Source organism: Vulpes lagopus, chromosome 19, assembly GCF_018345385.1.
Source record: "Vulpes lagopus strain Blue_001 chromosome 19, ASM1834538v1, whole genome shotgun sequence".
NCBI classification, from domain to species: domain Eukaryota; kingdom Metazoa; phylum Chordata; class Mammalia; order Carnivora; family Canidae; genus Vulpes; species Vulpes lagopus.
The window spans coordinates 33,749,696-33,766,308 of NC_054842.1; the positions used below are offsets into that span (position 1 = coordinate 33,749,696).

General features: G+C 34.1%; 1 protein-coding gene across 1 annotated transcript in view; it reads right to left on the reverse strand.

Annotated features, from left to right (window-relative positions):
* STAG1 (stromal antigen 1) overlaps positions 1-16,613 on the reverse strand; it is a 401,833-nt gene that overhangs the window by 249,343 nt on the left and 135,877 nt on the right. Inside the window, exon 4 of the mRNA XM_041733757.1 lies at positions 3,740-3,904. Coding sequence (XP_041589691.1) covers positions 3,740-3,904 — 165 coding nt within the window. The remainder of the gene's footprint in view (positions 1-3,739; positions 3,905-16,613) is intronic.

Here is a 16,613-nt window from a genome sequence, read left to right on the forward strand (position 1 = left end):
TAACATTCACACATCAACTCTTTATATAACCTCTTAACCATATCTGTAAGTATAATTAAGAAGAATCTATTTTTTGTATTTCAATGTTATTTGCACTGTGGTCAGACAATAGGATCAAATATTCCTTGAAATTATTTAAAGATTCCCTTTTAATCCTTCATGTTCTGCAGCTATACTCTACTACTTAAAAATAAGTAATTATTTTTACTTACATTGCTCACTCCTGAGAACAAACTCTGGATCTGAGAAATATGCCTAAGAAATTTTTCTAAAATTATCTCCTAAAAACCATGTCTCTTCTATTCCCTTTGATTTCTTCCTCTAGCATATTTTGAGCCCTTCAATACATACCAAAGTCACGCAACTGCTCTTTCACATTTACTTCTTTATTTCTCCGGACTACATTCTAAACGAATGCCTAATAAATGTCAGTTTTTGAATCCTCCCTTTGATGGCATCTACAGTAGTTTCTTTCCCTCAGTAAAACTAATTAAATTTATTCCCTTTTTTGTTAGATATAATTTCTCCTTTCATCTCTCTAGTACCTTAAATTGCTATTTATTTCTTTTACTATTCATCCCTCCCCATCTGAAGTTTTGTGATTATCTCTGCTCATCCTGGTCACTCCACTGCAGAACTAGATCATATATGCAGGTTTAGAGTTTATAGCTTTAAAATAATATGGTGAATTTTTATAGACCCAGTCACCAACTTAGTTAAGCAGACATTTCAATTCTGGTCCTCATTTTAAGAACGATGCCTGTCTTCTCCCTTTTCTCAGCTCTTGATTTCCCATAAAAAAAGTTTTAGATTATTATCCAACCAAGGACCCTCTTGAGTATTAAGAGTCTCTATTAATAACTACATAAACAATAAGCATAAACTAGGAGTCTCAAAGGTAACCTGGGATACATAATCCCCTAAACATATGCTTTAGCTTATGCAACAGTTATCAGTGCCTTTCTTCAGTCTCCTTAAAAGTATGGAGACTAATGTTAGGCCCTGGCTTCATATACTAATAAGCCTGACTCTATTCCTCTGTTTCATGAAACAATTTGAGTCCTTTTAACACATAAAAACCAAATTCTTGGCTGTAAGTACCTTCTTCTCTATGCTAAACCCAATCCTCTTCATCATTGTAGACTATCTTCTACTTAAGGCACACATTTAGTTTCTAAACTCATTAATGTCTGTATTTTATTTTTAATATTCATCTATCATTATGTTTGAAATGAGGAGGTAATAGTGAGATTAGTGTGCCACCTTCAATAAAAGAAACATCAATTTTTTAAACATGCATTCCCGGGATCCCTGGGTGGCGCAGCGGTTTGGCACCTGCCTTTGGCCCAGGGCGCGATCCTGGAGACCCAGGATCGAATCCCACATCAGGCTCCCGGTGCATGGAGCCTGCTTCTCCCTCTGCCTGTGTCTCTGCGCCTCTCTCTCTCTCTCTCTCTCTCTCACTATCATAAATAAATAATAAAAATAAATAAATAAATAAATATGCATTCCCTCTACTCAGCAACTACTTTCAGAAATTTATGTTACAAAAACACTCCCACACATACATTTTAGATAGATATCTGACTATTCAAAGAAGTATTATGGTTAATAAAATAAAACTAGTCTGGTTTATATGAATAGTAAACTAGTTTTAGTAGTGCAGTTTATATTTTAAGAATAAAGCAGGTGAAATAAAAACTGTTTAAATAAATTATGGCCCAGTAATGTTAAGGAATAGTATAAAAACATTAAAAATTAAAAAGTAAATTCAGAGGAAATAATGCCCATAATTAGAATCCTGAATGAAAAAAAATTACAAAATAGTCATTATTTGGTTTCAAATTCTAGACCAAATTTTGTTACATTAAATATTGAAGTTATTTTTCATATTTTAAGAAGCTGGTATTGAGATTTAATACAATATACATTAAAATTACCTTTATAAATACAAAGATCTTATAAAATCTTACATGAAAAAAATGAAAGCAAATACTGAAATGCAATGTTTAAATTTATACATAAAACTAAACCTCCTTGGGGTGTCTGAGGGGCTCAGTCGGTTAAGCATCCGACTCTTGATTTCGGCTCTGGTCATGATCTTGGGATCTTGGGATCAAGCCTCATGTCAGGCTCTGCACTCAGCAGGAAGTCTGTTTGAGGATTCTCTCCCTCTGCCCATTCCCCTGCTCACACTGGCATGCTCTCTCTAAAATAAATAAATAAATCTATAAAAAAAATAATAAAAATAAAAATAAAAAATAAATTTCCTTCATTTTTCTGCTTAAGTTTCCACCTAAAAGTGGAAAGCCATAAAATACCCTTCAAAAATAAAATAGTTATAGCTTGCTAACAATTTTCTACTAAAGTGTAATAAAGAAACTATCAAGCTTTGTAGCTAAAGGCCATTATTTTAAAATTATACTTATGTATCTTAGAGTCTGACCATTGCTTCAAATTAACTGGAAATTTTGTATTTCTTTTACCATTAGCATCATCACACTACCCCACCTCCCTCTCTTCCCACATGAATTCCAAGATCCTTGAACATATCAATTTGGTAACATACATAAAAAGGAGTAAACACCAAACTCCCTTAAGGAATGCAAAAGGAAATACAGGTTAAAAAATAAAAAGTATACTAATGAAAAGTTCTAAAAGTAAACCTGTTTCTTAAGTTACCTAAATTTTAAAGAAACTGAAAATTAAGTATAAAAAATGAGCAAATGAGCAAATAAATAGTGAATAAAAAGGCTGAACTTTTATTATTGGTGATCAAAGAAATGCAGATTAAAATAATGAATTACAGTGGCACCTAGGTGGTGCAGTCTGCTGAGCCTCCAACTCTTGGTTTCAGCTCAGGTCATGATCTCAGGGTCATGAGATCAAGCCCTGTGTGGGGCTCTATGATTAGTGTGGAATCTGCTTGGATTTTTCTCTCCCTCAATAAATAAATCAATCTTTAAAAGTAAATAACTAAGTAAATAAATAAAACAATGAAATACAATTTTCACCGATGTTACCAAATAGATTCTAAATATAAAGTATTCATTTGCTAGGTAGACTCTGGTGAAAGATATACTAGTAAAATGTTTTGAAGAGTAGAATGTATTTATGTATTACACAGTTAAGAAATAACCTTTCACCAAATAATTTTACCTCAACTATTTTAAAACGAAAATAAGAATTGAAGAAGTAAACATGAATGACTTCTGTTAACAGTAAAAAAAAATGTAAAGATGCACTAAAAGAATAACAAAATAATTATGGTTTACCTTACAATAAATTAGTAAGAAGCCAATAATTATGAGCTCTTGCAGAATATTTAGTAATATATGTTAAGTGAATGAGGAAAGAGAAGGGAGAATAAGAAGTTTATAAAAGATCACATACACAAAATAATTATGGAATATTAATTACGGTTATTCCTAGTTCACTATGTAATCCTTTGTTATGCCCTTTCTTATTTGAAATATTCTTCAGTACACATATGACTTATTTTAAGCCTGATTCTAAAAAAATATACTATGGCAATAAAAATTTTCTTAGGTAGCTATTATACAAAAGTCATTTTACTCAGTACACTGTAATCTAAAGTGCCTTTCCTAATACTGTTTAGAAAACAAAAGTTTTTAAGATAAATTTCTCAATGTTATACAATCAGCAAGATATGTAAAATGTCACTTAAAAGGATTCACATAGGTGTACTGCTTTGTAAATAAAAACACTTAAAATTTACCTGCATTGCACTTTTCCCCAATTTCACCACTTCAAATAATGTGACAGGCTCCCCTTCACCATTCTGTTGAGGGTGCCCATTAGCTCTTCCACGACCTGTTCCTCTAACAGTAGATTCAATTCTACTCTTCTCTCCTGGAGATTTTCGAGGTTTCTTATTTGTAGACTGATAAAAAGATGAGGGAAACATTAAATTAAACACAGGTACACTTTTCTTTATGCAGAATACCTCAGTTATGTATGACCCTGTATAAATACTTAGCACTACCTACAGGTAAGAGATACAATTCCTGACCAAAGGAAGCTTTACAATTTTTAGTAATTAAAAACAAACTGCAAACGGTAAAGTGTAATTTATATAAGACATGAAAATTTAAAAAGAAGTTAGTGTTTTACACAACAATAATGCCAATGCTGAAGATTTTAACCATGCCTCCTTTACATCTCTTTCTTTATACCTTCCTCAATAGTCTATTCCCTTAGAAACCTCATTCAATAAAATTTAACTTGGAAATACTGCATATTCAACTTCTCTATATAGATCCTCAAGTATTTCTTATCCACTCAACTCATGTAACAAACATACACTGAACATATTTAAAATTGTTCTAGGTTCTCGAAATACAACAATAAACTATACAAACACTCCTGCCTTGACAGAATTGATACTCATCACATCTCCCCAATTTTTTAAAAAAACTCAACATTAGCTACCACTTTATGTCTAACCTTTAAGCCTAGGGCAATTTGATATAATCACCAGCAGTCACTATTATTATTCTCATAAATTTCATTCATATATAAACTCATCATGGTTGCTGCTTCACCAAACTTACCAATGAAAATAGTGTTGCCAAATATAATACACATGTCTTGAAACTCTATCAATAAGCCACATGGATTTTGTCCTTTCAGATATTTTTTGCCTCCCTATATTTCTTACCTGTTAGGTAGGTCTCTGAGACTCAAGTAATCTTGACAGTTGTGAGGATTTCTGGCCAAGTGTTTTATAGAATGTTCATCAACTAGGTTTTGTCTGATGGTTTTTCTCATCACTACACTGAGATAAGGGTTTGGAGAAGTTTTTTTTTTTCACCTCATATCAAAGGTATACACTACCAACATGATTTATTACTGTAAACGCTGACTTTAATCAATTGACTAAGGTGGTGTTTGTCAGGTTTCTCCACTGTAAAGTTACTTATCCGCCCCCTTCCATAGTGTACTTTTGGAAGAAAGATACTTCATACATCCCACATTTAAGAGGTGGGGAGTTATTCAACATTTCTTTCTGGGAAAAGTATTTACATATATTTAGAAATTCTTTAGTATGGGAGACATGTCTGTTCTCATTCATTCAATCATTTAAACTAATGTGGATTCATTAGAATTTATTTTATCCTCTGGGTTATAATTCAACACAGTTCTACTATTCAACCTGCTTCAGCTCTGGCCATTGGGAAATCTTTTATTTGGCTATTACATCCATTTCACATACGCCCATCTGTGTGTGTACTTATGTGTCTTACTAATTACGTTCTGACAGTATAATATTCTGCAGGCTCATCTTATACATTCCCTTCCTCAATTTAAAAACCAGCCAATACTCCAAGGACTCTAGTTCCTTTTATTGGAGAATGATATCAGAAGAAGATCTGGGCAATAGGTTTTGTTTCTTGATATTGAGTGTCCTTTCTTCTAGGCTCTAAAGCAAAGAAATATGTGCTCTCTCTATATACATGTAAATATATTCATTTATATTTTATTTATTTATTTAAATAAATAAATCAGTATGGTCCCAACCCAACAGTGACAAACCTGACACCCACTAGTATGCAGTATTAGAACTGTTCAATCATACCCCAAAAGAAACAATTTCATTAACCAGATTATATTGCTTATATATACAACATAGTTTCTTTGATTTTAGTATTACAGATTCATTTCCAAAGTTACTTAAGTCAGCAACTTCCTGCCAACTCCCTCCAGTGACATGGTTTCAAATACTTCAAAAAGAGGTAGACTGCTTTGTCACGTGCTACATTCCATCCTAGTATCCACCTAACCTCCTAAATGAATTTATAAAATCTATACTTATAAAATTCACTTTTTAAGTGAAGTTCAATGGGTTTTAACAAATGTACAGTGTCATGTATGCACAATATAATATCAAAGAAAAGTTTTCATCATCTGAAAAAAAATCCCTGTGTTTCTCCTACTCCACCCTCCCACTTCTCTTTGGCAAACAATGAATCCTTTGCTCCTAACTATAGTTTTAGTTTTTACAGATTCACATAGTTAAATCACACAATATGTAGCCTCTTTAGGCTGTATCTTTCACTTTAACAATATACATTTGAGTTTCATCTATGTCTTAGTGGCTGAATAGCCAATTTCTTTTCATTCCTAAATAATATTCCATTGTATGAATGCATCACATTTTGCCATTCACTTACCTAATGATGGACATCTTGGTCACCATTTCTTGACAGTTAGAAATAAAGCTGCTATACACATTTATATATAGCATTTTGTACAGACATAATTTTCAAATGAGTTACGTAAAAATCTAGGATGATTATTATTTTTTTTAAAGATTTTATTTATTTATTCATGAGAGACAAAGAGAGAGAGGCAGACACATAGGGAGAGCAGGCTTCCCACGAGGAGCCTGATGTGGGACTCGATCCCAAGACCCTGAGATCACAACCTGAGGCAAAGGCAGATGCTCAACCACTGAGCCACCGAGGTGCCCTGGATGATTATTATTGAATCATACGATAAAACTACATTTAGCTTTGCAGAGAAACCTGCCAGAATGTCTTCCAAAGTAGATATAATTTTTGCATTCCCAATGATGAATGAGAGTTCCTAATGCTTTGTAGTCTTGACAGCTTTGTCAGGTTTTTGGATTTCAGCTATTCTAATAGATATACAGTTGTTATCTCATTGTTATCTTAATTTGCAATTCCTAAATGACACATGACTAAGGATTTTTAATAATTCTTCACAATTAAGTTTTCTGTTCCAATTACTGGAATAGATACTATTTCCTGACTAGGCCTCGATTGTCTACACTTGCACTAACACGGTAGCCCCTACTCTCATGTAGCTGAGAATGTGAAATAGGACTAGTCAAAAATAAAATGTCTGGACAGTAAGCATAAAATAGTCACAAGATTGTAAAGATTTAAAATGAAAAATAACATATAAAATATCTCACTTATAATGTTATATTAATTACATGAGGAAATAACATATTAGATATATTAAAATTAATTTTATTACCCATTTTTTGGGATCTTAGTAGAAAATATGAAGTTGCAGATGTGGTTCACATCCTATTTCTGTTGAACGATCCCACATTATTCCAATACTATACCCACAGTAATTCTTATACTACAAAAGTAATGCCATCACATCTCTAACCTTTAGTGACCCTCCTAACCATCAATTTAAAATCCAAACTCTTCAGCATGGCAAGTAAGGCTATTATTTACTATCTGTTCAGTCACCTACCATACCAAATCCCTCTTTACAGGCTAATAAAGTTGCCTAAAAACATTTCATGCATTCATTCTCTGTAGCTAGACTCTTGATTTTGGCTCCTCCTAATAAGTCTTGTATCTGGGCTCACTCTTCAGAGTAACAGGTATTTTCTCAGTATCATGCAAGCACATGTTTCTGTGTGTGTGTGTTGTGTATGCATATATGTGTATTTGAAGAGAGGAAGCAAAATGTTATTTTTCCATATTAAATAAGTTATACACTCACATGGCCTAAATCAAAAGGTGATTAATGTTATATAATGAAAACTTGCCCACCCCTACCCTCAAACCACAATCTACTTTCCTAAGAGACAAACACTACTACTCAGTACTTGTATGTCATATAAACAAAGAAATGCATATGAAATTAAAAAAGAAACCAGGGCACCTGGGTGGCTCAGTTGGTTAAGCGTCTGCCTTCAGCTCAGGTCATGATCTCAGGGTCCTGGGATCAAGCCCCATGTTAGGCTCCCTGCTCCATGGGGAGCCTGCTTCTCCCTTTCTCTCTCTGCCCTGCTCCTGCTCTCTCTCAGTCTATCTCTTTCTCAAATAAAATCTTTTATAAAAAAGAAGAAATAAATGGAAATCCATTCTATGTTCATGGGTTGGAAGAATATTCTTAAGAGGTCAATACTTCCCTAAGTAACCTACAGATTCAATGTAATCTCTATCAAAATCTAAATTACCCGTTTTGCAGAAATAGAAAAACACTCTATAATTCACAGGGAATCCCAAAAGGAACTAAAATGACCAAAACAATCTTAAGGCGGAAAAAAAAAAAACAGTGGAAGACTCACACTTCTTGAGTTCAAAACATATTACAAAAATACACTATGAAAACAGTGTGGTGTTGGCATAAAAGCAAACATATAGATCAGTAGAATATAAAAGAGAACCCAGAAACAAACTCTCATATATATGGTTTAATGATTTTTGACAAGGGTGCCAAAACCACTCAATGGGTAAAGAGCAAAAGGCAACCCATGGAATGGGAAGAAATATTTACAAATCATATCTGATAAGGGATTAATATCCATAATATATAAAGAACTTATTAACTAGACATTTCTCCAAATAAGATATGTAAATGGCCATTAAGCACAGGGAAAAGATGATCAATCTCACTAATCATTAGGGAACTGCACATTAAAACTACAATGAGATGGAACTCCTCAATTATTAAGATGACTATGGGATGCTTGGGTGGCTCAGCAGATAAGCAGCTCAGGGCGTGATCCTGGAGTCCCAGGATCGAGTCCTACATCAGGCTCCCTGCAAGGAGCCTGCTTCTCTCTCCACCTGTGTCTCTGCCCCTCTCTCTGTGTGTCTCTCATGAATAAATAAATAAAATATGTTTTAAAATTATTAAGATGGCTACTATCAAAAAAAGAGAAAACATTTCTTGGAGAGGATATGGAGAATTCTGATTTCTCATCAATCAGAATTCTCCACATCCCATCATGCACTGTTGATGGGAATGTAAAATGGTACAGCCATTGTGGGAAACAGTATGTCAGTGCCTCAAAATATTAAAAATAAAAATACCATAAGATCATCCAATTACACATGTAACTATATAACCAAAAGAACGGAAAACAGGGTCTCAAAAACTTATTTGTACACCCAGCAACATTATTCACAATAGCCCACACTTAAAAGCAACCCCAGTATCTACTGATGGATGAATGGATAAGCAAATGTGGTATATACACACAATGGAATATTATTCCATTTTAAAAGGGAAGGAAATTCTAACATAACCTACAACATGGGTGAACCTTGAGGACATTATCCTAGGTAAAAGAAGCCAGTCACAAAAGGCAAATACTATTATTATTCCACTTATATAAGGTACTTATTCAAAATCATAGATAGAAACTGGTTACCAGAGGGAAAGCAGAAATAGGGCATTATTGTTTAATGGGTATAGAATTTACATTTTGTTTTTATTAAAGTTTATCAATTTTATAATAGTTTCAGGTATACGACATAATGAGTCAATATTAATATATATAATGAAGTGACCACTACAAATAATCTAGTTACCATGTTACTGTACAAAATTCTTAAAATATTACTAACTATATTTTCTATGCTCAACATTGCATCCTCATGTCTTATTTATTAGAATTACAGTTTTAAAATAAGAAATTTCTGGGGATGGTGGTGATGACTGCACAATATTCTGAATGTATTTAATACAATTGAACTGTACACGTGAAAATGGTTAAGTTGGCAGATTTTTAGGTGTATTTCACCAGAATAAAAAAAAATGGGGAAAAACCCAAATACATTATATACATATATATTTCTTATATATTTCCACATATTATACTTTATGTTACTTATGCACAGTTCTGCACCATTCTATTTTCACATATTTTTAGTCAATCTATAGTCTGTCCTAGAGAATACCTTCTTTTCTGAAAGCTGTAGTGTTGCATTGAACAGACATATAGTAATTTTTTTTAGACATTAACTTGCTGATGGGCATTTATTTTATTCTGGATATTTTACAATTACAAATAACACAATGACAAGTAAGCCTGTGTATGTATAGAAATGTTTGTGCGTGTCACATAGACATACATTATACATATATAGTATATAGGTAATATGAGCTAAACTCCCTAAGTAAAGAGGAAATAAGCCAGAATTCTCACACCTGGGATCCTTTAGAATGGATCATAAAGGGGGGAGAGATCACAAAAATCCATTTCATCTAATCTAAGATCCATCTATTTTATCCCCATTATCCCAAGAGTGATTTTCCCATATTCCAAATTCGGACAGTAATAAACAGTAAAAGATGCTCAGAAAGACTGTCCCTAATAAAGATTAAGAAGAGAGAAGGTAATAATGCAACACAGGATACATACAATCAATCTTCAGGTTATACCCAAAGGATACAATTTTGCAGTCCTGAGAAGAATCCCCATCTCAGACATATAAACTACATTTATCCCACTCAAATCACATGTTTGCTTGGAGTCTGGCAGGGGGCCAGAGATGTAGGGGGAATTTAAGAATTTTGACAGTTATTTTAACAGGTAATACTACATATGTAGCCCTTTATTAACTTGTGACTTAACAGGCTCCCTTCCCTACACATTTTTGCCACAAAGGTGAGACCGCCTATAGGTCTATTTCCATTCCTAAACAAGGATCCAAAGTGCTCAGATGAAAGAAACAGATGATGTTCCACGTCAAACTTGCTTAGTTGTTTCAAGACTCCTTGCCTTAATTCACAGATTACTAATACCTTAGTAACCTAGCCAGTAAACCAGTTCCTCTGGAACTAGAGTTCTGTCTTACCATTATCAGTTTACCTCAGGGACTGACTGAAGTCCTATCCTTGAATCTCAGGCCATTAGGTACGTCTCCCACAAGAGGCTGCCAGACCACAGATATGGCAAAGATCTAGCTAAGAAGACATCTCTAAATGCTTACTGATTCTGGATACACATACACACACACACACACACACACACACACACACACACACACACACACACATCTTCCTGACAAAACGTGATCCACTAACCCCATCTACCCCAATTACTTCTTGCCTAGGAAATCTTTCTTAAATTTTTTAAAAATATTTATTTATTTATTCATGATATACATAGAGAAAGAGAGAGGCAGAGACACAGGCAGAGGGAGAAGCAGGCTCCATGCCGGAGGCCCAACGTGGGACTCGATCCCGGGACTCCAGGATCGCGCCCTGGGCCAAAGGCAGGCACCAAACCGCTGAGCCACCCAGGGATGCCCATCTTTCTTAAATTAATAGCAAAGTGGATCTCCTTCCAAATACCTGTCTCAACCCAGGGGGCATGTCTAATTTCTAAGTCATGTCTTACAGGGTCTCACCTACTTTAACCTTCCAGAATTCCTGCTTAAGAGCTCAAGTGATACTTAAGTGGTATTATAGCCAAATATGCAGAACCTGAATCTAACCATTAGCAAAGACAAACTAATTCCATCTACAGAACACAAGGTTCGAGAAGAGAGACTTTTTTTTTTCACTATTCAACACAACTTTTATTTCTTTATTCATCATGCAGTTACTATGTACCAGATACATTTAAAAGTTTATCCTTCCATACACTACCACACACGGTTTTCAATGAACTTACAGTATTTAAGATGTATTTTTCAACATCCCAATACAATGCTGTCAACTGGTGGTGGAGGAAGACTCATGCTTCAAATCCCATTAAAAACAGTTTAAATGAGATGTCCATGGTTCATAGGGTTACTACCAAAGAAACCTAGAGTCATGTGTTCATTGCTGGAGCTACTTCAAAGGACATGGGACGGGGGGTGGGGGGTGGGGAGTGGGATGCTAATAAATAATTACATGTAGGAAAACAAAACTACCCAAAACAAAGCCTGCCTAAAACTATTAAGTAATGACTTTCACAGAAAATATGCTCATGAAATCATTAAGCTACACACTCTTCACTGCATCTTTGCGAAAATGATGTAATCAAATGTCAGAGTTTAGAACAAATGCTTTATGAAAAAGTGTCTGTTACTTAATTTAAATGTGTATCTATAGTTCTGGTAAACTGTTTTTTTTTTTTTTTTTTTTTTCCTGGTAAACTGTTTTAAGTTAGCACTGCTGTCCAGGAAAATTAACAACCCTAAACTACGCTATCCCAACAGCATTGTATAAAATGAACTGCACTCTGAATATGCAATGACTTTTCTAGAAACTTTAAGAGACACAGATTTACCAATATTGTTTTTTAGTTTTGTCCCTTACCTGAATTTATTTGTAAGCTCTGAATGTGCAATAACACCGACCCTTTCACAATCGTGTATATAAACATACTTGGAATAACTAAATACAAAATCATTACATACAAATTATTTTTTAACAACCAGGAACACAAATAACTGCAATATAATATAGTACACTACAGTCTATAAAGAAATTTGTCATAGAAATTTAAGGTAAGTGCTCCAAGTGTTCTATGAAGGGACAGAGAATTTCCAGTAACAGATAACCAGAGAAACTTTCACAGAAGAGATGAGCTGCCAGTTGGAACTTAATGGATTAGTAAAATTGGTATGATTACCATAAATAGAATTCAGGAAACAAGGTTTCTAGAAAGGAAAAACACCATGAAGCACAAGACACCCACACATAGAGAAGGATAAAGAAATGTATCTGATTGAATGAAAGTTTATAAATAAGGAAACACAATAAAATATTAGGTTGTAAGGCAAAATAAAAGGCCATAACTCACAACAAAAAGGCACTTATTATCTGAACAAGTTAAAAAAAAAGTCAACTTGGCACTATTTTTTTTTTTTAATGTAATAAAAAAGGGAAAAGACTAAAGGCAGGAAGTTAACAGTTCCAACTCCCTATAAAGTGAAACCTAAAAAAAGGAAATTGGGGAATGTAAAAGAAGAGACAGATGTAGAAGACACTGTGAAATAAAAATTTACCAAATCGGATCTAATTAGATATAGAAGGGAGGGAATGGATTGTGGGATGAGGAAACTGAATGGTGATTCACATTTTATTTATTTTTTTTTAATTTTTTTATTATTATTATTTATTATGATAGTCATACAGAGAGAGAGAGAGAGAAAGAGAGAGAGAGGCAGAGACATAGGCAGAGGGAGAAGCAGGCTCCATGCACCGAGAGCCTGACGTGGGATTCGATCGCGGGTCTCCAGGATCGCGCCCTGGGCCAAAGGCAGGCGCCAAACCGCTGTGCCACCCAGGGATCCCGTGATTCACATTTTAATTGTGAGTTCCTGGAAGAATTATGCTATGCTTTAACTAAATTAAGGAACTCCAAACTAAAAATTAGTCTATAGAATATTAAATGAAAAATTAATAATCAAATAGGTAACAAAGTTGGTTTGAGAAAGGAGATAGAAGTCCAAATGATGAATACATTTCAAAAAGTGATCAGAAAAGTGTGTAGGCTTAAGTTACAAAAAAATCATTTTATAATGAGATTACTGGTTTTATTTTTTTTTAATTTATTTATTTATGATAGTTACAGAGAGAGAGAGGCAGAGACACCGGCAGAGGGAGAAGCAGGCTCCATGCACCGGGAGCCCGATGTGGGATTTGATCCCGGGTCTCCAGGATCGCGCCCTGGGCCAAAGGCAGGCGCCAAACCGCTGCGCCACCCAGGGATCCCAGATTACTGGTTTTAGAAACATAAAAATAGGGATCCCTGGGTGGCGCAGCGGTTCGGCGCGTGTCTTTGGCCCAGGGCGCGATCCTGGAGACCCGGGATCGAATCCCACGTCGGGCTCCCGGTGCATGGAGCCTGCTTCTCCCTCTGCCTGTGTCTCTGCCTCTCTCTCTCTCTCTCTCTCTCTGTGACTATCATAAATAAATAATTTAAAAAAAAAAACAACTTAAAAAAAAAAAAACAACTTTAGAAACATAAAAATAGGAAAGTGCTATAGAAAATGATAAATGGACAATCAAAAAAGAAACAATAATGATCAATATTTCAAAACATATTGTTAAAATTTACACCACTTAAAAATAAGCAAATTTTTAATAATTAGTATAATCAACAGTAAGATGGGCAATGCTATGTATTTTGCTGTGTGAAAGGCAAACCAGCAATACACCTTCAAAGCTTTCAAAACATGGCATACCTTTCTGGCTGACCAACTCCACTTTTAAGAATTTAGGATTTAAAAAAAGATCAATGGATCTACAGCAAAATTTGGGAAATAGTTTGTATCAGTATGGAAAATTTATTTGTAATAGTTTATGCCAGTATGGTTTAGATTAATGAAGAATTTTTAACATAAATGTTCAATAATAAGGGATTAATTAATTTGGTACAAAGTACCATAAAGCCTTTAAAAATTATATAAAATATTAAATGTCAGGAAATTCATAATATTCTACATAAAAGTATCAAGGAATTTAGGAGATCCAACTCTCACAAATTCACCTGTTCTTCCAATGCTTGTTAATATTTTCATGTGTATTCTCCATCTTCTATGGGTATGAATATATAGAAATTAAAATAAAAATTGTATCTTTTGATTTAACTTTCCATTTCAGCCAAGGCAAATATAAAAGTTAAATAATTCTGAGAATAGAAGTTCAGTTTTCATTTAAATAGAACAAAGAAAACAAAATCCTTAATAAAACTTTAAACTAGAGACTCAAGATAGGTTAGTTTGCAGATGAGTTCACTTACATGACAAATGAAATTCTGGACTGAATTCTGACCCAAAGGAAAACCATTTTTTTTTCTTTGCTTAGGGAATTACTAGGACAACTGGCAAAAGTGGAATGAAGGATATAGATAACAGTATTATATCAATATTATTTTCATAATTGTGCTGTGATTGTGTAAGAGAATATCCTTGATTTTAAGGAATTTCATACTAAAGAAAGCATTGGGAGTAAAGTACCATGTATGTTCCTCTCAAACAGTTTAAAAGTAATAATGGATAAATAATATAATAGACCTCCTTATCCACAGGTTCACCTTCCTCAGTTTGAGTTACTTATAGTCAACCACAGTCCAGAAGCAGGTGATCCTCCTTCTGAGTTATCATTAGAAGATCAATAGTAGAGTGACACTATGACACAATGCCTACATCATTCACCTCATGTCATCTCATCATATAAGCGTATTCTCATCTCACATCATCACAAGAAGTGTGACTACATAATAAGATATGTGAGAGATACCACATTCATGTAATTCTTATTACAGTATACAGTTTTAATTGTTCTTAGTTATTGTTGTTAATCTCTTAATACGTGTAACTTGTAAATTAAACTTTACTGGGGCACCTGGGTGGCTCAGTCGATTAAGCAATTCAACTCTTGATTTCAGCTCAGGTTATGATCACAGGGTCGTGAGACTGAGCCCCGCATAAGGCTCTGTGCTGAGCATGGAGCCTGCATGCAATTCTGCCTCTCCCGCTGCCCCTCGTCCCCAATTGCATGCACACATGATCTCTCTCAATAACTAAATAAATAAAATTAAACTTTATCATAAGTATGTATATATAGGGTAAAAATAGTATATATAAAGTTTGTTCCCATCTGCAATTTCAGGTATCCATCAGGAGTCCCTTGTAGATAAGGGGGGAGGGCTACTATACAGGTTTACATATATAAAACTATATATTTACATATATATGTACATATATAGAGAAAATGATAAAAATAAACATCACAAAATGCTAACATGTGGAAAATCTGTGTGAAGAATCTGCATAGAAATTCTTTGCAGAATTCTTAAAAATTTTCTGTATCTGAAATTATTTCAAAATAAAATAATTTTAAACAGCAGGAAAAAAGAGTGACAATTTAACAAAATTAAACACCATTCATGTATTTAATGAACACCTAATGAAAGTCATACACTACTACACAGCACTCCACAAACCAGATAAAAATCCCTATCTTCAGTCCCTATCTTCATGAAGCTTATCTTCTAGCAGGGGGGAGACAGACAGTACATAAGTTAAATGTATACTACATTAGATGGAAATCAAGTATTGTGGAAAGAGGGAAAAACACATACACACACATACAATCACCTTCTTCCATGTGTATAAGTCTCCTTGGGTAGGAGTGAGGATTTGCAATTTTAAATACCACTTTTAGGGGAGATGTCAATAAGAAGATAAGACACGGTCCTAAGACAAGGAACAATCCTGACAGATTTGAGCAAAAGTATCTGACAGTGTCTTAAATCAGTTTTTCAGTTAAAAAAAAAAAAAAGACACAATCTAAAAATCGATTAGACAGCATTTGCTGATATACCGAATACAGGTGAGAAAGAGTCAAAAATGACCACAGGTTTAAAGCCTGAGCAACGGGGAGGGTTGAAGTTGCCATTATACAAAAGAGGTGGGCAGGGGATAGACAGCTTAGCAGTTTGATTTTTTAAACATCATGGTCCCATTAACTATCTAAAGAAAGAAACTCAACAGACATGTTAATGACTTTGGAGTCCAGAGTAAAGTCCAGCCTGGAGATATAAATCTTACTAACATAAACTTAGACATGGTATTTAAAGTCATGAGACTGGATATCATCACCAAGCAAGTAGTGTGTGTAGACAAAGGAAATGATACTATTATTTGTTAATACAATCATAGTGTCAGTATAAACACGATATAGGGTTTGTTTAGAGATTGTTAATCAATTGGCTAGAGAGTTACAATAAAAAGTATTGATTAGGACAACTACAAAATATAAGTGTTTTAATAACAAACAAGGTCTCTGAAATATTATACCAAAAAGAAATACCAACAATGAGATGCCGTGTAAGAATTTAGAAATGAAAAGAATACTACCCATAA